This window comes from Phocoena phocoena, chromosome 11 (assembly GCF_963924675.1).
Source record: "Phocoena phocoena chromosome 11, mPhoPho1.1, whole genome shotgun sequence".
In the NCBI taxonomy this organism is placed as follows: Eukaryota; Metazoa; Chordata; class Mammalia; order Artiodactyla; family Phocoenidae; genus Phocoena; species Phocoena phocoena.
This window is the reverse complement of record NC_089229.1, coordinates 84,807,083-84,832,964: the sequence shown is the minus strand read 5'-3', so window position 1 is coordinate 84,832,964 and position 25,882 is coordinate 84,807,083. Positions and strand designations below refer to the sequence as shown.

The 25,882-nt window shown below is 41.9% G+C and overlaps 1 protein-coding gene across 1 annotated transcript in view; it reads right to left on the bottom strand.

Annotated features, from left to right (window-relative positions):
- The window catches only part of ST8SIA1 (ST8 alpha-N-acetyl-neuraminide alpha-2,8-sialyltransferase 1), a 146,775-nt gene that overhangs the window by 74,693 nt on the left and 46,200 nt on the right, over positions 1-25,882 (bottom strand). The window contains exon 2 of the mRNA XM_065887602.1: positions 20,637-20,781. Coding sequence (XP_065743674.1) covers positions 20,637-20,781 — 145 coding nt within the window. The remainder of the gene's footprint in view (positions 1-20,636; positions 20,782-25,882) is intronic.

Genomic DNA, 25,882 nt, shown 5'->3' with positions numbered 1-25,882 from the left:
TTGCATGTTTAAGCATTTTTATGATGAAAATATCTAGCAATTAATTTATTTCAGAGACAAATGCTTCTCATTACAGATATTTAATTATTGAACCCTTTAAAAAGATATTACCCAAAACTTTACCTGGGGATATATATTTATAAATACTAATTACAGAATATTTGCACATCCCTACCACTCAAAAAAGGTTAACTGTTCTTCAATTATACAAAATGAATTTCCAGAAAGTTGTTGTTAAATCCGTATTCCCCATTCCACTAATAAAATTATGATTTTAAAAAAGATTAGTTCAGTATTAATAGTCTTTCTACATAGGACGCATCTCTGGAAATTGAATGATGTGAATATTTATATATTGGGTACTGTTTCCCTATTAAACTTTCTGACTCAATCCATTATAAAAAAAATAACACTTAAGCATTCCAAGGAATATTATGTATTTTTCACATATCTATTATTCTGGACGTAACTTTTGGAAGCCAAAAATAAAACATCAGTTCAGACTGTAAGTACAAATCGGACTCCTTATTAGATCTGTTCCTTTTCCTGTGCTTAGTCATGCTGACTCTGCACCTTTTGTAAAAGAATGTTGCCTATAGCCTGAAATATACAGGATGGCCTATTCTCAGGGCTCTAACCTTTAAGAGTCCATTCATACAGAGATAAAAAGATGCAGAACAGAGAATAATTTTTATCTTGTTGGAAGTTGGCAAGAACATCATGACCTATGTGGACAGCTGCAAGAACAAAGGATTCCGACCCCAAGAAGTCTGCAGCAACTAACCAAGCCTCTCACTCACCTCAGCCATAAAAAGAAACGAAACTGAGTTATTTGTAGTGAGGTGGATGGACCTAGAGTCTGTCATACAGAGTGAAGTAAGTCAGAAAGAGAAAAACAAACACCATATGCTAACACATATATATGGAATCTAAAAAAAAAAAAAAATGGTCATGAAGAACCTAGGATGGGAATAAAGACGCAGACCTACCAGAGAATGGAGTTGAGGACACGGGGACGGGAAAAGGGAAGCTGAGACAAAGTGAGAGAGTGGCATGGTCATATATACACTACCAAATGTAAAATAGCTAGCTAGTGGGAAGCAGCCGCATAGCACAGGGAGATCAGCTCCGTGCTTTGTGACCACCTAGAGGGGTGGGATAGGGAGGGTGGGAGGGAGGGAGATGCAAGAGGGAAGAGATATGGGGATATATGTATATGTATAGCTGATTCACTTTGTTATACAGCAGAAACTAACACATCATTGTAAAGCAATTATACTCCAATAGAGATGTTTTAAAAAAAAAAGTGCTTTGCTGAAACCCTTTGAGGAGTTCACGTTTTTTGGGCACGAGCCACTCATCCCCTTGCATGGCCCTGCAATAAACCTTTTTCTGTTCCAAGCACCAACGTTTCAGTGTTTGGCCTCACTGTGTGTCAGGCACACAAACTTGCTGTCAGTAACAAGATGACCATTCATCAGATTTACTGAATATTTCATATTCAATTCCTGGTTAACTGAAGTTTGTTACTGATTTTGTTTCTGACCCATGGATGCTAAAGCCGTAAGGGGGACTTCCCTGGTGGTCCAGTGGGTAAGACTCCGAGCTCCCAATGCAGGGCGCCTGGGTTGGATCCCTGCTCGGGGAGCTAGATCCCGCGTGCTGCAACTACGACCCAGTGCAGCCTAAATTAATAAATAATAAATAAAATAATTAAAAAAAAAAATAAATAAAGCCGTAGGAAGGCTGAGCCTGTGCTTTAAGCCAGAGGTTGACCACATTTCAAAAATTCTCAAAACTGGGGGGCTTTTTATGGTGGAAAGGAAAGGAAATATGAAGGGCATGCACATTGCAAAGGTAGTGGCCAGTGATTCTTAGTAGTGACGCAGAAAGTGGCAGCCGCAGCAGCAGAAACTATACCTCATGTCATGGCGAGACTTTGTCTTCTCAGCTCCCAAGGTGGAAATACCACCGAAGGGTTCTTTATCTGCTAATATGCACAGTTCCTCTTCCTGCTGATAAGCCTTACCCTAGAGCCTGCCTGCCTGCATCTGTGTCCTGGCTTAACGTTTCTTCTATAACCGCCGGCAAGTTACTTAACCTCGGTGCCTTACCCTTCTCATTCGTCATAACGGCATCCACCTTGCACAGCTGTTGTGAGGATTAAGTGAGTTCTGTCTGGCACAAGCTAAGTCATCAGTAACTGTTATTTTTATTTTTAATGGACCCAGATTTTCTCAGCAACAAGCCTAGAAACCTTGGAGTCATGTTTGCTCATCTCTCAATATCACCCTAACACCTACCTCTTCAAAAGCTCTTCTATGCTTTTTCTCTTTCCACTTTCATTGTAAATATTTTTACAATGGCTGGTTACTATTAGTCGGCTTCTAGTTCTTATCCGCCATCCCTCCTTCACTCTCATATACTAGTTATTCTTCTAAGACAAAGGCGATGGTATCACAGGTGTTTGCAGTATGTCCGAGTGCGTCAAATAATGCTCATTAAATACATGTATCAATTATCCCTCAATAAATCATTAAATAAACAAACGAAGGCTAAAGCAAATCACTCCTCTACCAAAACAGTACAAAATGTACTATGTTGTCTGCCGACAAAAACGTTTGAGATCTTCACAGAGGCACTCAGGACCCACCAACACCCCAAACTCTCTGTTCATCCTTTTCTCAAACCACATCATCTATGCTCACACCCAATATTCTCTCCACACCATTTTATTTACAACGGTTGGCCTCCAATACAACCTAAATTTCTTGTCTGCCTACATTTTTGTTGAGGTTGCCACAGTGCCTCTCCCCCTCCCCCCTTCCCTACTCAATTATCCACCAACCAAATTATTTTTCACTCTTAAGATTTATGAAGTGTCTGCAGGTATTGTGTCCAATAAGATCCCATACAAATTCAAGGAAATGCTCAAAAACTGAAGCAGATCAGAGGAACGTCAGAATTCATTTATGCTCAATGAGTCATGAGAATTAGGTATTAAAGCTGTGCACGGTGGCTTGTAAGTATATGTGGAATTGAATCAAATCATTTCTTCAACACGTCAGAGACTTTTAAACGTATTACTGTTGATGTCGTTATTCTGCGCGCTTGGAAATGGAAGTCTCTTGTTTTTTGAACAAGGCTGTATGCAGAAAAAACCCGTAAAAAGAAACAAAAATAGAAAAACAAAAGAGAAGATGTTGTTTGAGGTCAAAGTGGTCGCCCTCCCCTCCCCGACCTCTTGGTCTCTCTCATTCCTGAAAGTGACACTGAGACACCCCAAGGAATCTGATGGTGTAGAAAACTACTAACCTAATCAAATTTCTTTCTTTTTTCCCAGAAATGAAGAACCACAAACATCAAACACATTTCAGCTAAGGACATCTGGCAAGGATTTACTGAGTGACAACCCATCATATACCAGTCACTATACAACATATTGGGGCAAAAAGCCTGACCCCCTGGCTCTATGTTTATCCCACTAAAATGTGGTGGGAATTAAGACATCTGTTTTGTTTTCAATTATAAATAGTGTGCAATTACTCAGTAACGGAGCAGACTGTTAAACTGTTAATCCAATTTAACTGATTAAGTACCTGAACTAGCAGAACCGGATCAAGTGCCTGCTAATTAACTAGTAAATTAATTATTAAGTTTAAAGAAAGCAAACCCAGTACTGTCCCACATATAACTATTCCATTAAAAAGTGAAGAAATCACGGGGGAGGGATAAATTGGGAGATTGGGATTGACATATACACACTACTATATATAAAACAGATAACTAATAAGGACCTACTGTAGAGCACAGGGAACTCTACTCAGTGCTCTGTAATGACCTATATGGGAACAGAATCTAAAAACGAGTGGATGTATGTATATATATAACTGAGTCACTCTGCTGTACTCAGAAACTAACACAACATTGTAAATCAACTTTAAAAAATAAATTTTTTTAATGCAGAAGTCAGAGAATATTCTCTTTGAGATTAACTGGTTCCTGAGGCTTCCCACCTCCCCCCAACTTTATAATAAATTATCTGTCATCCTTCCTTGTGAGAAGAAAAAGGAAAAGAAGTTGTTTCCAGAGCATCCCTTTCTTCCCAGCATTGCTCCCTTCATCATCTCCCAGGGCACCGCCATACAAACCTCCAATCAGCTAAATTTTATAGCCTCTAAAGTCCCCACTCACACCCCTACCTCTACTTATTTCACCCTACCATCTTCTCCCCTTTTTTCAGCGTGACCCACGCATATCAGAATCACCCTGATATGCATATTAAAGATGAGTATTCTTGGTCCCACTTCTGCCCTCTTGAATCCCAATCTCTGAGTAGAGCACGAAAAGCTAAAGTTCTCCTACACAATTCACGTGCACAATAAAGTTTGTGACCCACCAGATCCTACCAACCCTCAGATACAACCTAAGGTCTTCCTTCTAGAACTTTCCCTGACCAATCTCATCTTCTGGGATCGTCATCCACAATCCTGCCCACTGCCACCAAAGAGCTACAGTGCTGACTGTCACTCCCTCTAACCAAACACTCTAGACACTTAGCATTTGGCACCATTGCTAGCCTCGATTTTGTGTATATACCCATCCTCCGCAAACAGAGAATAAGCTGCCCCAGAGTATAAAGCATGTCTTGTAACTCCTAATGTCCTCAGACATTATACACTGACCGCAATAAGTACATAAAAGTTTTCATTCATTCATTGACTGACTTACCCAGAGATGCTAGGAATATAAGCCAATAAAGCAAATCTGTTAACTTTTCCAGACCACTGGTATAGAGGTTAAGGATACACAGCTGAGCTAAAAGAGTTCCGCACACAAGAGTTACAAAATCAAATGCCTACAGAATCCAGGCAGGAAGCACAAGCAGAGTGGAGGGAAGACAACAGGGAGTGCTAAGAACTATGGTAAAACAGAGGCCACCTGACCAAACCAAAAAGAGCAGGAACTGATCCATACCCTGTTATGAGCACTGGGACCCAGTGCTGCCAGATATACTGATTTTTTTTTTTCTAAGCAATACTAAAAATCCAGATTTTTATATGAGATCTAGTTTTTAATGTTGGCAATATAGTTCAGATGACTTTTTTCTTTAAACAGTAAAAGCCAAACAAAAGACATTTGAGGGCCAGGTTTGGCTTGCTGATAGCATTTTCTCCTCTAGAACCCAGGCAGGGCCCTAGCAGACTTATATTTATTCAAAGGGTAGGAGGTTAGGGACTTCCCTGGTGGTGCGATGGTTGGGAATCTGTCTGCCAATGCAGGGGACACGGGTTCGAGCCCTGGTCTGGGAGGATCCCACGTGCCGTGGAGCAACTAAGCCCGTGTGCCACAACTTCTGAACCCACGTGCTGCAACTACTGAAGCCCACACACCTAGAGCCCGTGCTCTGCAACAAGAGAAGCCACTACAATGAGAAGCCCACGCACTGCAATGAAGCAGTAGACCCCGTTCCCCACAACTAGAGAGAGCCCATGCGCAGTAATGAAGACCCATCACAACCAAAATTAACAAATACATAAATTTAAAACATATATTTATATAATCTTAAAAAAACCCCAAAGAGTAGGAGGTAAGAGATGAGTGTGAATCTTCAATTATCCAGAAAGATATAGGAAAATGCATGTTTTAGGGAAGTTTTAGCCAAAGACTGGGGAAGACTCTCTTTCCCTTTCCAGGACCTAAAGAAAGAGGTCCTTTTAGAAGGCAGTTTGTGAAAAATTCAGGATTCAAAGAGACAAAGAACAGATCAAAGGTTTTGTGAAAAGTCTCCCTAATATCAGTTTAAAATAATATTAAGTCATATTCAGATAGTCTCATCCTAAACAGTTGTTTGTTTTCTAACCAAAATGGGATCATCTTATCCTTGCTGTTGCAACATGCATGTTTATTTAACAAGATATGATGCGCATCTTTCCACCATTGTTTTAATACCCTCATTCTATTTGACTGGCTAGGTGGCTCATAATTTAATCGATTCCTTACTGTGAATATTTTAGGTGGTTCCCAATTTTTCACTATGATAAACAACACTGCTATAAACATCTTTGGATTGTGGCAAATCCAGGAAGGTGGATGGAGAGGGAGGGATGAGCCCACTCTATTTTCTCCTTTGGTATGAACAATCAGGTTGGCTTAATTTTATGTAAAGTTCCATGCAAGAGCCTCTTCAAGACCACTTTTCAGCAAGACTGCCATCCCTAACCCATTCCACGCAGAATTCCTCATGCTGTTACTGACCTGATACCTACAACCTTGAGAACTCGATCAGTTATTTTAAGGTAAGTCCTTAGATGTGGAATCGCTGGGTCGGATAAGAAGCACGTATTTAAGGCTTTTGATATGCACTGCAAAATTTCTCACCAGAAAAACTGTACCAGGTTCACTGACCCCAGTGTGCCCTAACAACTTGGGTCATATCAATAAAAGTTAGCAACTGAGTAAGTATTCATCCGTTTCCATAAGAAAAACAGAGTGGAAATCTCCTTATATACTCTCACAGCTATTTCAGACATACCAAGGGAGAGACTTTATTGTGTTATAATCCTTCTGTGGTGGATTACTTAATCTGAGAGGAAATGATACTCAAACAGGATCCAAGTATTAACGTAAGTGAACTAGAAAAGAGGAGATTCAAGGTATTAACATAAGTGAACTAGAAAAGAGGAGACAAGAGTCTCCCGGGGAAAGGGAGAGAGGGTCAAGAAGCTCTATAGAAAGAGCTTAGTGTTTGTGAGGAACTGAGAGCAGGCCAAGAAGGTGAAGTGTAAAGGGTGAAAGGGAACACTATGGAAACTGATGCTGGAGCCCCAGGCAGGGACCAGACCAGGCAGAGCCTTGTGGGCCTGAGAAGGCTGTCTTATCCTGAAATCAATGGGAAGCTAATCAAGGATTTTAAGCAATGTGATGGCATAATCTGATCTGCATTCTAAAACAATAACTCAGGCCGTAATGTGGAAACAGACCGGTGAGGAGGCCAGATTAGATACAAGAAGGCCAACAAGAGACTACCGTAAAATTCTAGGCAAGAGGCCACTGTCATCTGGAATAGGATAGCAGAGGCAATGGTGGAAAATAAGGAATAGAGATAAAGAGACAGAAACGATCTTCACAAACAACAAAATGTTCTTCAGCACTACCCGGTAACAATTTCTCAAGAATAATGTCTTTGAAAAGTGATTAATAATAATAGCAAAACAAACAAAACCAAAATAACAACTACATACATGTCCGGCACCAATACTGTGGCTCACTTTAAAACTGTATGATCATTTCATCTCGAGACTAGGATGAAGTTCTGAACACTAAGAAGGTGGTCTCAGACACACCATCCGACACCCTTTCCATCTCCCAGTGCTGTAGCCTTCGTGGGAACGATCTTGGGTCCTTCTAGCACAGGCAGCATCTCCTTCCAAAAGAATGAGGCTGCTGTCATGTGGCTGCAAAGGCTTTGGAAGAATAGCTATCCATTCTATTGTTCATTTAGCTCGCTTTCATTTACCACCTGCTATGCTACGTGCCAGGCCCTGTCTAGGTGCTGCCTTCAAGTTGCTCACAGCCTGGCGCGCAGAAAGCACGTGAACAAATCACTGCTATTCGATAGTATGGTAACAGTTATATACACAAATTTGGGTGGGGTGGGGGGGCAGGGGACAGATTTTTAGTTGATACGGCAGGCAATGGAGATTTGGGAGAGGGAACTGGGACGGTTATACAGACATGAAGATGCTTTAGCTGGATCTTGAAAAATAAGAATTCATCAGACAAGGAAAGGAAGAATATTCCGGGCAGAGGGAATAAAAAAAAGCACAACTTTTTGGGAGGAAATGCAAGTCATGTGGTAATTACAGAGTACAGTTGACCTTTGAACAGTGGGGGGATGAGGGACCCCGACTCTCCTCACAGTCAAAAATTCTCCTGTTAACTTATAATCAACCCTTCTTATACTCGTTCCTCTGTATTCATGGCTCTGAACCCATGATTCAACCCACGGCAGATGGGACAGTGCTTTAGTACTTACCTCTGGAAAAGATCTGCGTATAAGTGGACCCATCCTTAAACCCGTGTTGTTTAAGGATCAACTGTATAAAGTAATGAGAAGCAGGAGAAAGAAGGTGGACGGCTATTACTAAGCTTATATTATTTTATATTCTGCGAGAGTTCAGATGTTGAAGGCCTGTGCGCCCCCGTATGAAGTCTGAACTTCATCCTGCAGGTGGTAATCAGGCAGGGTTAACCTGACCAAGACTGATCCCCCCGTGGTGCAGAAAAGGAAGTGGCCTCTGATAAAGTTCCATGGAGACCAGCAGGAGTCAGGCGCTGAGGGCCCTCAATCCTGGCCAATGGCAAGACCGGGATCCCTGCCCTCCCATCATGCCAGGGAAGAGGCTAGCTCTTGCCGAACCACGAGCTGATCGATAAATCCTTTTCTGGCAAGCTATGTCACTCACCTGTGTCTGCAAGGCTTGTCCTCTAGCTGCCAATCATGACTGCAGAGGGCTTTCCATCACCCACAAGCACTGAGCTGATAAACCAGACCAAAGCCAAGGCTCTGCCGTATCTTAATACTTTAATATCACAGTCTTTGAATCACACACACCTAGTTAGACGACTAATATGTCAGCCTAGTTTAAGGGTCCCTCTCCTGGAGTCCAGAAAGTCTAGGATCTCATCATTTGTAATTATGAGAAGGCGGCAGAATATCTGCCAGCCGCTACTTGGCCTTCTCTGTGAGCTTCCTCCACTGGCTCTGCTCCAGCAGACGTGGTGAGTGCGCCGTTAGGCCACTTGCTCTTGAGTGCAAGGCGGGCAGAGAGGAGCGACCTAAGAGAAGTTACACAAACAGATTTAAGGTGTTTGTTTTTTGTTTTGTTTTTTTTTTGCTGTACGCGGGCCTCTCACCACTGTGGCCTCTCCCGTTGCGGAGCACAGGCTCCAGACACGCAGGCTCAGCGGCCATGGCTCACGGGCCCAGCCGCTCCGCGGCATGTGGGATCCTCCCGGATCGGGTCACGAACCCGCGTACCCTGCATCGGCAGGCGGACTCTCAACCACTGCGCCACCAGGGAAGCCCAGATGTACGTTTTATAATGACAGCCGTTGGCAGCAGAGTGAAGGGCGTTGCAGGGAGGCAGGTTCATAAGAGTGAAACCTGTCAGAAAGTTCTTGAATGAGCCCATATAACAGAGGATAAACCCTGAACGACCACAGTGGCAGAGAGGTCAGGGAAGAGGGGATGGAGTCAAGAGATATTTACAAAATAAAACTGCATTGGGGAAGTGGTTAGTACAGAGGACAGATTCAAACATAAGACCCAGGTGTCAGCTCTAGTGATTCGTGGGCTATAGTATCATTACCTGAGGCAGGAAACAGAGAAGAGAAGCCGGCTGGGGAGAGAGGGCATTTAATTTTGAACATGTGGAAGGTAAGGAACCTCTGGGACACTGAAGACAGTACCTGGGGTGGGGAGAGAATGGGTCTGTCTTTACTCACCACTACCTCCCCAGAATCAGCACAGCACTGTCCCTAGTACACAGCACAAAGGGCTTAATAAATGCTTGATGAATGAATGGGTGAACTCATTTTATACAGAATCGCCAAAATTTTAGGAAAGCATAGTTTCGCTGGCTGCAGGGCATATTTATTTTGGCGGCAAGTCCAACACATGTGAAAGGGAATTTCTGGTGCATCAGAGCCTTATTTTACATTTTAACTCAACTCTGACTATATTTTATTGATTCTTGATTTGTACTAAATTTTACGGATCATATAGAAGTACTATATTTTTTAAATAACCAACAAGGACCTACTGTATAGCAAAAGGAACTACACTCAGTGTTTTGTAATAAGGGAAAAGAATCTGAAAAAGAATATGTGTATGTATATATATGTATGTATAACTGAATCTCTGTGCTATATACCTGTAACTAACATGATATTGTAAATCAACTATACCTCAATTAAAAAAAATCACATTTGAACAGGACCAATAGATACTTGTAAATAAACAAGTAAATACAAATAAAATTAAGATTAAAGCTTATTTTATAAAAACAAAAAGAAGTACTATATTTTTTCTTGAGTCCATACATATCACTGGCCTTTGGGTTTGAAGAAGTCCTCCAATAATCCCCATCTCATCTGGAAGCGCCTGCCAACTGTAGTTACTTCAGTTCTTAATGACCTTGTGCGTTACAGTCAAAGTCTATGTCAGGCTTTAACAAGAAAAAGCAATTAGGAAATGTACACGTTTCATGGCTCCAAAATTAACAATACTTTGTGAATGTGCTATCATCTGAATAGTAGATAAGACCCAAAATGTATATAAAAGCAGAGTAGACCAAACCCTAGGGAGAGAAAAATTTAAGCAAAATAATCATATACTTATAAGGAGCTGCTAGCCCGTGCTTTATTAACAGCAGACCACCTCAAGTAAAGACACTACTGAATGAATTTAATTTGCTATTGTCGTTTTCTCAGCACCTTTTTTTTTTCTTAGTTAAGAGTTAGAAGTCTGAGTCTCGGTAAACAGGAAAAATAAAATTCGGCAAGAAAAATTTTATGAAAAGTAGTTTTCAGAGTATAAAACGTTGGTTATCCTCAAAAAGCACTTCTGTTTCCATTATAGACAGCACACCCACACGCTATCCTGAATTCCTCCACCACACTTATCCCCTCACCTATCTTTCTGTCAAGCTGCTAACATATTGCCTTAATTAACAATTTGCCCAGATTCTCTCCTTCACTTAGCTTCTGCGCCCTCTGTCCTGTCAGCCTCCATAGAGGTGACACAGGAAAGGATAAGAACCTAACATTTTTGTCTTAAAAATTCTTCTTTATCAGGCCTAATTCTCAGCCCGAACCCACATCGGGGCCACTGCAGATTTGGCCTGAGCCCTGGGAAATGTGGATCAGCTCTGGCTTCAGGGGGATGATTTGGGGGAGTGGCCACCCAAAGCTGTGGGTATCACCATCAAGTTACACCTGCAGTCTTCTGACCCTGGCCTTTGGGTATGGCTCTGGCAACTTGGCTTCTGTCTTATTTTCAAAACACAGCCCCAGGTTGCCCTTCCAGATTCCTGGTGCCCAGCTCAGACTCAGTTCCAGAAAGGTGCTTCCGCCTTGTTCTCAAAAATGGTGCCTGATTTTGACCCCCAGGCTGGAAACTTCCACCTTGTTCCCTTGAGTCCCTGCCTGGATTAAATGATCAGCTTTCCAAGCCTCTAGAAGGATGGAACCCTGCCTTCCTCTGGCCAGTACCTCCCCAAAGCTGCCAGTTGCCAAAACCCCCAGCCTAGTGGCTGGGAACCTGAAATCAATGACTGTTTAACCTGGCTCTCTGGGTATAGCTCCACCCTCCCCCAATCTTCATGCCTGAGCTTTGCACACTATTGGCACATCGGTTTTTTTTTTTTCTTTTTTTTAATTGAAGGAGTTGATTTACAGTGTTTTGTTACTTTCAGGTGTACAGCAAATGGATGCAGTTATACACACACATCTATATCTATTCTTTCTCAGATTCTTTTCATTATAGGTTATCATAAGATATTAAACATAGTTCCCTATGTTATACAATAGGTCCTTGTTGTTTACCTATTTTATATATAGTAGTGTGTATATGTTAATCCGAAACTCCTAACTTATCCCTCCCTCCCCCCTTTCCCCTTTGGTAACCATAAGTTTGTTTTCTTTTCTTTTTAATTTATTTTATTGAAGTATAGTTGATTTACAATGTTGTGTTAATCTCTACTGTAGAGCAAAGTGATTCTGTTATACGTTCTTTTTCATATTCTTTTCCATTATGGTTTATCACAGGATATTGTGTATAGCTCCCTGTGCTATCCAGTAGGATCTTGTTGTTTATCTACCCTATGTATAATAATGGCTTGCATCTTCTAATCCCAAACTCCCACTCCATCCCTCCCCCACTCCCCCCGCCTGTGACAGCCACAAGTCTCTTCTCTATGTCTGTGAGTCTGTTCCTGTTTCGTAGATAATTTCATTTGTGTCATATTTCAGATTCCACATATAAGTGATACCATATGGTAGTTATCTTTCTTTTACTCCTTATTATCTTCTGGTTACTGGAAACAGTTACCTAGGGTGAGAATCTTAATAACCCTTTCTGCCTACTAGCTGGACCGCCTTTTACTCTCCACAGCCAAATTAACTTCCCTATTCTATCCCCACCCCAACCCTTCTTCACCCAGAAGTTCTGACCCTACAGATAAGAGGATATGTCAGGCCATGAGGGATGTCAAGAACATTGTGCCAACTCCCATGGGGTCTAAAGATTACAGGCCAATTAGCAGAAGAAGGAGAGTAAACTGAATTGAACAAATACAAACATTAAGAAAATGTTCTCTGTACTCATTTTGTATCTTTTTATTCCCTGACCAAACTAATTAAGCCAGAGAAAATTCAGTGTTGATATGATCTAAGTTAATCAAATGTATCTTTATGCAGTTAAGAGATCTCTCATAGACTTAAGGAGTACAAATGAGCATATCAAGAGCAGAGGCCTCCTGGTATGAAAACAAAAGCTCAAAACGAAGTCAAAATCAGATAGAAATGCCTTTCTACACTTGGACATTTGCCAGTAAGAAGGACCAAGATGAAGAAACCAACTGAAGAAAAACAAAGATATACCAGCTTTTTCTCCAGGAAAACACCCTGTCATGTGAACCAAATCTAAGAAGAAAATCTTCTGTGGAACATTAACACCTCCTGAAAAGAGTTATCACTCCCATCAGACCTACGGGATGAGATTTGACTCAGTGGTAATTGGTGTCATGCAACCTTTTCAGTTGTTCGCAGGAAGCTTTAAGCCTGAGCCATAATCAGTCTTTGTACTAAATTTTACACACTGTCACATATTTTAGAAAGGTCCACACCGTGGCGAGACACACCATTCCTTACAACTCATTTTCATTTTGTTCTCAACCATAGACAACCTGTGACAATTTTCTTTAGAGAAAGGTCTTAATTTGTAATTATTTCTAAGTTTGAAAGACAAAGGTGTCTTACAGTTTACTCTCAACTACTCCGTGGGGCAACTAACTTCTAATCGTGTGCCTTCCTTTCCTCCGAGGATAACAGGTATTTGCAAGTCCTGTGATGACCCACTCTCCTCGTCTGCTCAGTTACGGGACAATGAGAGGAACAGAGGCTACTAATCCATTGTCAAGATACACAATCTTAATTCACTAGAAATTAATAATGTTTCTTACATTGCACTTTCAGCGTATCATAATTATTATCCAACTATAATGATACAAATGTCCAATTGGCATAGCCTGAGGCATTCTCCATAACTAATTTATACTTCCCTAAATCCCAGACTCAACAGATTTATCTCTTCTCACCACTCACCAGCATGGAAAATTGATTTGACCACTTTTCTAGAGCTTTCCCCCCCAACTGGTTCCCAAAATGCCTAAGAAATGCTTACATGCCATAAATGCTTAAGCAGATAAAAAAAGTAACATTATTATATGTTTGCACAGTGCATTCATTACAAAGCACTTTTACACCCCTAATCTCATTTTAACTTGGTGTCTCATAATAACACTGAAATACAAACACCAGGTATTATTAGTCCCGAACTGAAAATTATAAATTCAGGCTGAGAATAGTTACATGATTTGCCTGGGATCACAAATGTCATCATAGAAAGCCAGGTCTAAAACCCAGATCTGTAGACTCCATTCCCTACATATTTCTCTAACGTTGCCATTTAACCAAGGATGATAGGAGTAAATGCTCTGAATTATTTAATGGTAGTGGGATCATGTTCTGGATTTCTATAATATAGAAGCAGTGTGCAAAGAATAATTTGCTTTCCTTTGAGAACCTGGATTTCTCTATCACGGATGCGATGCTGTGATTTATAAGGAACATTCAGATGATAAAAATATGTTTCCCAAATATATTTGGTCTTCATGCCCAGTTCCTGACTTACAGCCCCCAAAACCCTTGATATTTCCTGAACAATAAGAGCAAAGGGAACATCTTTTATAACATTTGGTCTCTTGTCCTCAGTTCCTGAAAATCCTTCAGAGCCATAAAGGTGAAAATGGTGTCTTGTTATGGAGAACAAGCCCCTTCACACCACATCTGGGTTGATGTTAATGTAAGCGACTTTTGGAAACCATCTAAGGATGGGGGCTCGTTGTCAGGGGAACCAATCATGAACAGAGGGTTGGAACTTTCAGTCCCACCCCCCTGATCTCCAGGGAGGAGAGAGGGGTTACAGGTTGAATCAAGCACCAATGGTCAAGGAGTTAATCAATCATGCTGACATAATGAAGCCTCCATAAAACACCCAAAGGATGGGGTTCAGAGAGCTTCCAGGTTGGGGAAACAGGGCGCTTCCACTTGCCACGAAGCAGGGCCCCAAGGTCCAGGAGAACAGAAGCTCCTTTGTTGGGGACCTCACCCTATGTGCCTCTTCATCAGGCTGTTGATCTGTATCCTTTAATATCCTTTGTGATAAATCAGTAATCTAGTGAGTAAACGGGTTTCCTGAGTTCTGTAAGCCATTCTAGCAAACTAATAGAACCCAAGAAGGAGGTCATGGAAACCTCTGATTTATAGCCAGTCGGTCAGAAGTACAGGTGACAACTCGGATTTGCGATTGGCATCCTGAGTTGGGGGGAGTCACTGGAACTTCCCATTTGTAGCCGGTTGGTCAAAAGTACAAGTAATAACCTGGGCTCATGAGTGATGTCTGAAGTGGAGCGTGGTCTTGTGGGACTGAGTCCTTTACCTGTGGGATCTGATGCATACTCCGGGTAGGTAGTGTCAGAATTGAGGTGAATTGTAAGACTCCCAGCTGGTGTCTGAGAAGTGCTTGGTGGTATGGGAAAGTCTCCACATAGTCTCCACACACACACACATTGGATTTGGGTCCAGAACCCATTTAATAGAAACCAAAATAGAAACCAGTTGGAACTGGTCTTATTTCTCCTTCCAAAGTGGGCCACTAGGGCACTCAAAGTCAAAGGGCAACTACAGTGCTGTACAGGATCCTAGAGCCTGCATATCTGTACTCTATTTTTTTTCCTCTCAGATAGCTACGAAAGAATTTCTCCATTTCCTCTAAGAGTATTTATATAAGGGAAGAAAAAACCTTAAAATGGTTTCAAGGTGATTGCACGATAAAAATTAACAATGAATCCACCAGAACCCATGACTCTTTTTTTTTTTTTTTTTTTTTTTTGTGGTACGCGGGCCTCTCACTGTTGTGGCCTCTCCCGTTGCGGAGCACAGGCTTCGGACGCGCAGGCTCAGCGGCCATGGCTCACGGGCCCAGCTGCTCCGCGGCATGTGGGATCTTCCCAGACCGGGGTATGAACCCGTGTCCCCTGCATCGGCAGGTGGACTCTCAACCACTGCGCCACCAGGGAAGCCCCAGAACCCATGACTTTTTAAGAAAAAAATAGAAACAAGATAATAATAACACTTCGGGGGACTTCCCTTGTGGCACAGTGGTTAAGAATCCTCCTGCCATTGCAGGGGACACAGGTTTGAGCCCTGGTCCGGGAAGATCCTACATGCCACGGAGCAACTAAGCCTGTGCGCCACAACTATTGAGCCCAAGTGCCACAACTACTGAAGCCCACACACTTAGAGCCCATGTTCCACAAGAGAAGCTACCACAATGAGAAGCTCACATACTGCAACGAAGAGTAGCTCTCAGTCGCCACAACTAGAGAAAGCCCGCACGCAGCAACAAAGACCCAACGCAGCCAAAAATTAATTAATTGATTAATTAAAAATAATAACAATAATACTTTGGAAATCAGACAGGCCACGTTTTACATGCCAGCCCTCCACTTGCGAGCTCTAGAGCCTTGAATAAGATATTTAACCCTCCTCAGTCTCAGTTTCACCCATGAAATGAAGACCAGAGTAACAACCACACAGAGTTGCTATAAGAACAGAGTGAGATAATCTGTGAAGAAACTAAGGCAGGCAGTTGTCCAGGTCAGCGCATGAAGTGCATTTGCCTTACAGCTGAAATACTGAAATTTCCCAGCCTCTCTTGCAGCTAGACACACCCATGAGATTCAGTCCTGGTCACTGACACATCAGCAGGAGTCTGTCCAGATTTCCTCTTCTGTTTCCTCTCTGTCCTGCTGGGATCCTGGATCAAAACTAGAAGGTTCCTTGGCCATCAGCTAAAGATGTTCAAGCAGGAGCCTGGGAACTTGATGGCGCTGTGTAGCCACCATCTAGCTCTAAGCTACTCACCTCCTAATTCCTAACTATTGCCTGAGATAAATAAATACCTGTTTGGTTAAGCTCCTGTGTCAGGTCTCAGCCAAACACAAGTCTGACAACATGAACCAACACAGGCTTGGCAAAGATCTATGCCCACCAAACAGTCCCCTCAGTTTCCTTCTAGTTGAAAAGGTATATGTTTGGAAAATGATTACAATCATATTGGTAAGTAAAAAAGCAAGCTACCAAACGATGTAGATTATATAGTAGAATCTAAATTTCGTTAGAAGAAAAAAACTGCTCTGAGACTCGGGAATACCCAGGAGCTCAGAGGATTCTATTAAGCACATTACTGTGGGAAAAAAATGTGTATTTTCTTTCTAACAAAGTCATTTTGACAAAACTACTTCAAAATATCCTGCTGGGTTTCCCCTGGGCCAAGGGCATTGTGGGTCCACGCCAAGTGGAAGATGTCAGGGAGTTTATGGCGACCAGAGCAGCTAGAAATGTCTGTCTGTGGTGCATTAATGATATTTTGTGATTCTTTACATGTGGCCTTGGGTAGATACTTTGAGGAAAAATGACTCGTCTAGTTTGTGATGTATTTCACGTGACTATCCAGCACAATGTAAGAGAATGGTGGGCCAACCATATATTTATTACACCAAAGAAAATATTTATTAAATTATATCGACACAGTTGTGGTTTCTAACATTCCTACTACTCCCTCACTCATTGCCAAGGAAATTTATGCTCTTTCTGGGTAAAAATATGTCTTAGGCCAAAATAGCATTTATTCGGTATTATATACAAATGTGGGACCATGTAGGCTTCCAAGGGAGAGGCAGAGCAGGAAAGAGCTGATCTCAGCCTAGGGGATGGAGGTATCCTCAAGTATTCTCAAAGTGGGAACACCTACCATCACACCATCCCCTCCAAACACACACACACACACACACACACACACACACACACACACACACACACACTGCATACTCTAGAAAACCTACATGAGGATTAAAATTCGGCCCTTCATGCCTAGTAATATTCCACAAATATTTCACCCAAATACATTTATAGAGCCATCTGAAAACAGCTGCATCAAACTCTCCTGCTTGGTCTCCTATAGTCCAAGCCAGGGCACAGCAGTGGTCCAGCCCAGGTGGGACATACATAGGCAGGGAGAGCAGCTGGAAATGAGCATCTATATTAAGTGTGAAGCACTGCACGAGGCACAAAAATGAGTCTCCTCAAAAGCTCACAAGATGGTATTGAGATCAGCAGATAAAGACTTTTAGAAAACTGTGACAGGTGATTAGGCAAATAACCGCATAGGAGGCAGAATTGAATAAATTTGATAATAAAGCCATGGGAAGTCATAGGAGGTCCAAATAAGAAGCAACTAACTGTAATTACGAAGTATACAGCATCTCACCAGGGCCCTTGTGGACGCTCCAGCCTTGATTCAGGACCTGTTAACTTTCCACATCACACAGAGAATCTTGGATTGCATCTTGGCAACAACAACAAAAGCAGTGATTAAAACAGGCAAAGGAGTAATACCAATAATAATGACAGCTGACATATATGGAGCATTTAGGGGAGAAGTGTAATATATAATTAAACTAAATACATTAAAATATATAATTAAAAGTGTGATATAAAGTTATACACCTGAGTTAGCAAAGGAGTGATTTAGCACTATCTTGCTGAAACAGGGAGTGGAGGGATGCTTTGTTCAACTGACAACACAGAGCCCAGCTCACTCACCTGCATTTCTGCCCAATCAACACACACCACTTTCTTCCCACAGGGAGCATGAACGAAGCCTAACAATTAACTGACAACTTAGCTTCCGGATGACAAGCTAGAAATCTTTCACTGAGAAATAAGAGGGCCCGGGTATAGACACCTTTTGATGCAAACTGATTCTCCAGGATTTCTATAAATTAGTTAGTCATTTCAGAATCTCTTCAGAAGAATACACACGTAACCTTTCTTCAAGTCTACCCATTGAACTGGTTCAGCCCTTTGTAATGACTGTGCGCACAGAGAGTGATGTGATGACTTTCACTTTCTAAGAAAAAAGCATTTTTCCTTTATTATTCAGGGATGGTTCCTTGGTCTTGCAGCTGGCACACAGAGACACAAAATTCATCTGCACACACTTGAAAAAGAAAATGTTTCCTGCTATCGTACTGCTGCAACTTAATGGATGAGATGGGAAGTTCGTTTGTATTTCTTTAATCGTTTCTTCTCTTCAAATCTATTTTCTAGCACAAAGTCAGTTAGTATGATTGAAAGCCCTCATCTATAAAATCCTATTTTGGGTTTCTTTAAAATCTTTTCTATTTGATGAGCTGTTAAAGGAGATTGCTTCCTTATCTCTTCTTCATTTCATAGCAAGTTGATATCAGTATTTGTACAAAGAAGATGCTGTGAATTGGCTTACTCAACCTCAATTCCACCCTTTTTCTAGCTTCCTGCTAAAGCTTGATTGCTTTAAAAACTGCCCCTCCTGGACTTCTTTGCAACTAGTGTTCTGGATGTAAATTAATCTTACCCACTAGATGCACCTGAGGGAGGTTTGGAGGGAGGAGGTGAGTTGAAACCCATCTTCCTGGCCCTGTTTCTGCCAATGGCAGTGGCCACGGTGGTTTTCTAATCCCTAAACCACAGTTATGGCAGTAAAGTTCTTGGGCTAAGTAATTCCAGGAGCCACCTCTTGACTCCAACTCCTCTATTCGCCTAACGATTTTTTAAGTGCCTAATGCCCAACATGAAATATCCTTCTGCTAAAAACACCTAGGAAGGGCTTCCCTGGTGGCACAGTGGTTGAGAGTCCGCCTGCCGATGCAGGGGACACAGGTTCGTGCCCCGGTCCGGGAAGATCCCACATGCCACGGAGCGTCTAAGCCTGTGAGCCATGGCCACTAAGCCTGCGCATCCAGAGCCTGTGCTCCGCGACGGGAGAGGCCACAACAGTGAGAAGCCCGTGTACCGCAAAAACAAAACAAAACAAAACGCCTAGGAAGATTTCTGACTAATGCAATTATATTCTTCATTCCTCAGTCTAAAGATGCAGCATATGAACCAGGACAACATTAATAAACCTAAAACATTTACATAATGCTTTGTAGTTTACAGCATACCTGGACATGCATTATATGACATGTCCTTGACCTCAACTCTGTGAGCGGACAGGTACTGCTCTCGCCACTGCACAAATGAGAAAGCTGAACCTCAGAAGAGTTAGGTGCCTTAGCAAGGCATTTAGTTAGGAAGAGATGGAGACAAAATTCAATTCTACATTTTATGACTGTTAATCATCTGCTTTGACATAAGGAAGGCTCCCAAGGGCAAATGAAGAAGAGAGAAAAAGCACAAGGATGCTGGCCATGAATTAAACCTTCTATTTCCTATTTTAAAATAAAGTTTTTCAACTGTGTCATTATACATACTCTAAAACCATTAAATTGGATGAAAACACCTAAGAATGAACTAGCAAATGGGAGCTATTTCATAGAGCATGTGACTTTGGATCTGGTACTGCCTGTGCCTCAAACTTTATAAGATGCCTCCTCTGAAGATTCTTTGCTATTAATACAGATATACGTTTTCCACCTCTGACCATGAATTCTCTTTTTGCACCATCATCTGGCCAAACCAAGAGTAGCATGAAGACTTGGGGAAGCCGACATTCATTTCTCAATTTCTCCCTAAGGGCAATTTCACCTAAGATCCACTTCCCATCTCCGACTACGGCTCCCTAGAAATAAAGACTTCCTTTTTCCCCCCACTAGCTACATAGATATATTTTAGTAAAACATCTGATTTCAATGCTTAGGAAACCACAAAGAAAAACATTAAGGAAGCAAAGCTTGATTCAGACCACTTCAAAAGTGGTCAAATACTTTCTCTCCATCTCCACCACTCCTACACTTTATAGCAGTCATCTAACCACAGGGTTAAGATTCACAAGCTCTAAGAAGCAACTTCTGACCATATGGTCCCCACTCCCTGAGTATCAGCCCCAAGAAAACGTTCCAGTGTTGCAAATCTTCAAGATCATACCAGAGCCAACCTCAAAGCACTGGAATTCCACAATTCCCTGATCTTGCTTCCTTCTCTGCTTGCTTTCTTCAGTCTCATATGACTCAAATCAGAAGGGCTAGGAAATCTGTTACTCTGTAATATCCTACTGCTGCCCCTGCATCACATTATTTGATTTCTTCACGAAAAAATGACAGTATAAAGGGAAGCATTTCTAATTCAGAAAAGTAAGAAGATGAAAACAAGTAGATCTGATTAGTTAGGCAAAATCAAGTATCCCTTTCCTATGATATCAAGACATAGAAGAGACTACATTGAAAGGCAACAAACTCTGTACTAACCTGGGGGAAGAGAGAATAAGTTGAATTGTCAATGGTGAATGAGTATAAAAACTCCCCATCGTACCACACGCTCTTCCCCATGGGGGAATTCATTTTAGTCATAGCAAAGAGATGGGCGGGGTCACAGCAGTCTTCCATCTGTTTCCTAGGAGAGAAAACAGAGAGAGAAAAGAACAGCAGGTTAAGTGAGCAGCAGACTCATTCACTTGTCATTCCCACAGAGATGTGCAGCCTTACTTCAGTGCCAGCTCACAAAAGCATCTGTGTCTCCAGGGTGATTAGACTACTATTAATTCATTCTTTCAGCCATCAGAATGCATGACTGGAATATTTCATAATTTTTAAAAAGTTAAAAAAAAATACATCAGCTGGTAGGACTGTAAATTGGTGCAGGCACTATGGAAAACAGTATGGAGAGCCCCCAGAAAATTAAGACTAGAACCGCCATGTGACCCAGCTATTCCACTTCTGGGTATTTATCACAAGAACACAAAAACACTCATTGGAAAAGGTATATGCACCCCCATGTTCACGGCAGCATTACAGTTGTCCCTGGGTATCTGCAGGGAATTGGTTCCAGGACCTGCCTCAGATACCAAAATCCACAGATGCTCAAGTCCCATAATTGACCCTCTGTATCTGAAGTTCTGCCTCCATGGATTCAACCAACCTCAGATTGTACAGTACTGTATGTATTTATTGAAAAAGTCCATGTATAAGTGAACCTGTGCAGTTCAAGCCCATGTTGTTCAAAGATCAACTGTATTTACACTAGCCAAGGTATAAAATCAACCTAAGTGTCCATTTATGAATGAGTGGTAAAGAAGATGTGGTATATATACACCACGGAATACTACTCAGGCATGAAAAAGAATGAAATCCTGCCATTTTTGACAACATGGTTGACCCTTGAAGGTATTATGCTAAGTGACATAAATCAGATGAGAAAGACTGTCTGATTTCACTCATATGCAGAATCTAAGAAAACAAAACAAAACAAAAACAAACTCACAGTTGTAGAGACCAGATGAGTGGTTACCAGAAGGGAAGGAGGTTGGGGGGTGGGAGAAATTGGGTGAAGGGGTCAACTGTCTGCTGATGGATGGTAACTAGACACATGGTGGTGATCAATTTGTAGTGCATGCAGATGTTAAATTATAATGCTGTACTCCTGAAACTGATATAACTAAACAAAAAGAAAGAAAAACATCAGCTCTCACATGCAGTTGAAATATGTCCAAAGGCAAAAATAATCATTATAATTACAGATTGATGGATTTAAACGTCCAGGAGCAGAAAAGGCTTGGATGGCTAATGCATCTTCATGGTGATTTAACAATCAGATGGTTACATTTGGGGACCACGGACTTTACGTGACCTGTACGGAGTAGGGAATACACAGAGGAGCCCCAAAGAGGGTGCACGTCCCCCCAAACTGAGGGCATGATCAAAGAACCACCCCTGGGAAATCCTTTTAAATAGAAACAGAATGAGATGAAGGATGTGATTTCAGGCACCGGTGAAGCAACCTGCCTTTCAACTGGTAAATTGCGGGCCTTTCCGGTTCTCGTTTTGTCTGATCTCTCAGAAGTGTGGGACACAGCTGAGCACCGGGACTTGGCGAAGGTCTCCTCACTCTCTTTGTGTCTGAAACACCAGGGTCTCCTGGGTCTCCTCCCCTTATCCTGGGCTGGCTCGCTGGCGCTCCTCTGCTTGCCCCTCACATGGTGGCCATGTTACTATTCTACAGGCTAAGCTTCACATTCTCCTCGAATTCAAAGCCTGTCAGAAACCAATTCCATTTCCTCCTGAGCCTTCAGGAGTAAAAGAACTCATTCCCCAGTCCCACTTCTAGAAGGACCAATAAGCCAAATCGCTGACATAAACCACTTCTGAATGGTGCCCCTAAATAGACCTGCTTGCTCAGATATCTTTGGCCACGAGTGGTACCCAAGCTTAGATCTGACGGGATGAGGAACTAGAGTACAGTCATCCCTGGTCTCCTCGAGGTTGGTTCCAGGACAACCCCCCCATACCAAACCCCATGGATGCTCAAGTCCCTTATATAAAATGGCACAGTGTTTGCAGACAACCTACACAATTTCTCCCGTGTACCTTAAATCATCTCTAGATTACTTTTTAGTGCACTACCTAATGCAGTGTGTTATGTAAATAGCTATAAATACAATGTAAATGCCATGTAAATAGTGGCCAGCGTGAGGCAAATTCAAGTTTTGCTTTTTAGAACTTTCTGGAAGTTTTAATTTTTCCAAATACTTTCCATCTACCCATTGGTTGAATCCTCAGAGGCAGAATCTGAGGATGAGGATTTGGGGGCAACTGTACTTGGGTTCAAATATTGGCTCTGCCACTTACTGACTCCATAACCCAGGAATGTTACTGGGCTTCAGAAACGGCCTCAGAGACTGTTCTTGAGAATTCCCTGAGAATGCACAGGTGAAGCATGTAGTACAAGTCTGACCTCATTGCAGAGATGAATAAATCGAGTCAGTGCCTGGAGCTCTTCCCAACACCTGGTGCTTTCTCTGGTGCTTTCTGGCTGGCTTCCCCTTCACCAAAGTTTCAGCAGAAAGGACGGGGGAGAGGGGCTCGGGAAAATGGCCTTCATCTTTCAAAGTTGCTAGAATGTGTGTCACTCTTACTTCTACATCATTATTCCATCAGCTGCTCTTTCCTTGCCTCCTCCATCTTTGGTAATTTTTATTGTGTTTCATTACCCAAAAGGCAGCCTGAACAGAGGCAGGAAAGTTTTATAGTGAATTGCCCACATTATCTCAAAAAACCATCCTAGGTACTATAGTCAGTCAACATAGAACTAGACATGGCTTAAGACCGTCTTTAAAAACGAGGATAATTATCTTAAGCATGACTCTCAACTTTTGGGGGTGAGTAAATTTTTGAGCCCCTATTCCATTTCTGGCGATATCTTACCACTTTTAGTCCTTACAGTAACCCTAAGAAATGATTAAGGGAATTATTATCATTATCATTCCTAATTCACACCTGAGGAAATGTATTAGGGCCATCACGGGACATGCTTTTTCCTCTCCGCATGCTGCCTGTTCAGGACCATTTTGACTCACCCTTACCTTTCTCTTTCCTGAAGGAATGCTTTCCAAACACCAGCCAAACACCTGCAACACACCAGGTGCCTTCCTAGATCTTTTCCCACTTAATTCTCACAGTGAGTGACCTTGGAGCTACATAGCTTTAGGATTCTTTTTTTCAGTAATTTAACTTGGGGCACATCACTAGTGAGGTGGTGGGGCATGATTTTGCTCCCAGGTCTTTTTACTTCATATCTGGTACTTACTTCCAGCCAGACCACAGCTCTCACCTCCAAACCAAACTATACTTGCTATTGAGCACAAAGTGCTACAGGAAATTCAGAAGAAAAATTTGTCCCAGCCATATAATGACACCCCATTTAATCTTTATTAAGCTAGCAGCTTACATATCACTTTGCACTGGCTTCCTCTATTCATCCCCAAAAAAACTAAGATAGAGCTGATTACATTACCTTAAACTTACAGACAATGGAACTGAAGCTCAGAGCGAGAGACCTGTTCAAGTCAAGTTCATGAGGCTCCTGCACTGTTGGTGGGAATGTAAACTGATTACAGCCTCTATGTAGAACAATATGGAGGTTCCTTAAAAAACTAAAAATAGAATTACCATATGATCCAGCAATCCCACTACTGGGCATATACCCTGAGAAAACCATAATTCAAAAAGATACATGTACCACAATGTTCATTGCAGCATTGTTTACAATAGCCAGGACATGGAAGCCACCTAAATGTCCATCAACAGATGAATGGATAAACAAGGTGTGGCACATATATACAATGGAGCATTATTACTCAGCCATAAAAAGGAACGAAATTGAGTTATTTGTAGTGAGGTGGATGGACCTAGAGTCTGTCATACAGAGTGAAGTAAGTCAGAAAGAGAAAAACAAATACCATATGCTAACGCATATATACGGAATCTAAAAAAAAAAACAGTACTGATGAACCTAGTGGCAGGGCAGGAATAAAGATGCAGACGTAGAGAACAGACTTGAGGACGGGGTGGGGGGGAAGGGGAAGCTGGGACGAAGTGAGAGAGTAGCATTGACATATATACACTACCAAATGTAAAATAGATAGCTAGTGGGAAGCAGCCGCATAGCACAGGGAGATCAACTCGATGCTTTGTGATGACCTAGAGGGATGGGATGTGGGGCGGGGAGGGAGGCTCAAGAGGAAGGGGATATGGGGACATACAGATTCACTTTGTTGTACAGGAGAAACTAATACAACATTGTAAAGCAATTATACTGCAATAAAGATGTGGGGGAAAAAGTTCATGAGGTTAATAAATGTTTGCTTAATTATTGATTAAATGTGTGTTAGATGGACTCAAATTCACATGTTTTCCCTCAGCAACATCACGCTCAGGGCAATCATACCCTAAGTGGGAAAACCAAATACTCGACAGAAAACAGAAAGTGTCCCAAATACTTTTAAAAATCTAAGAGTTATAGCAATTTCAAAATAATCATAGCACCATTTGCAATATGGGAGTGCTTTTCTTATAAACTTTTGGACTTTTCCCTCCATCCAGAGTGCCTTCCCATCTTCTTTCTGCCGTGCGCATGTCTGGAGGGTGGCTGAAAAGCGACCGCAACATAGAAGTGTGTTCACCCCCCATGCCTGAGAAGGGCCCACACGAGCTCACCAGCTGTACGGGCTACAACCACAGAAGCAAAAGCAGTAGTGGAAAGAGCACTCCCAGCAGTAGAAGTGGTAATCATGGTAGTAGCAGTAGCAATGGTTTTTACAGAGTGCTTGCCTAACGCTGTGCTAGGTTTGGGGGATATAAAATTGAATTTCACCTCCATCCAACTTGCAGGTGACCCTGGAGAGAAGACACATACCAGCTTTTAGAATGTTTAGAAAATTTGGTTCCCACCCCCTTTCTCATGCTTTGCATTAATGCTGCCCATTATTTGTGGCAGGCAATAAAATCACAGAGTTAAAAAAGCAAAAGTAAACCCATTTCTATATTCAAGTTTAAATCTGCAGGTTATTATGTTTCAGTTAAGTGTGAGTTGAGTATTGGAGTTAAAATGTAAATGCTTTTTATTATTTGAATTCAAGCTTCAGCAGAGCTCCTGCTAAATGATGCTCTAATTGCATCATGAAGTTAAGTATTTAGGAAGCCTGGGAGCCACTTGCTAA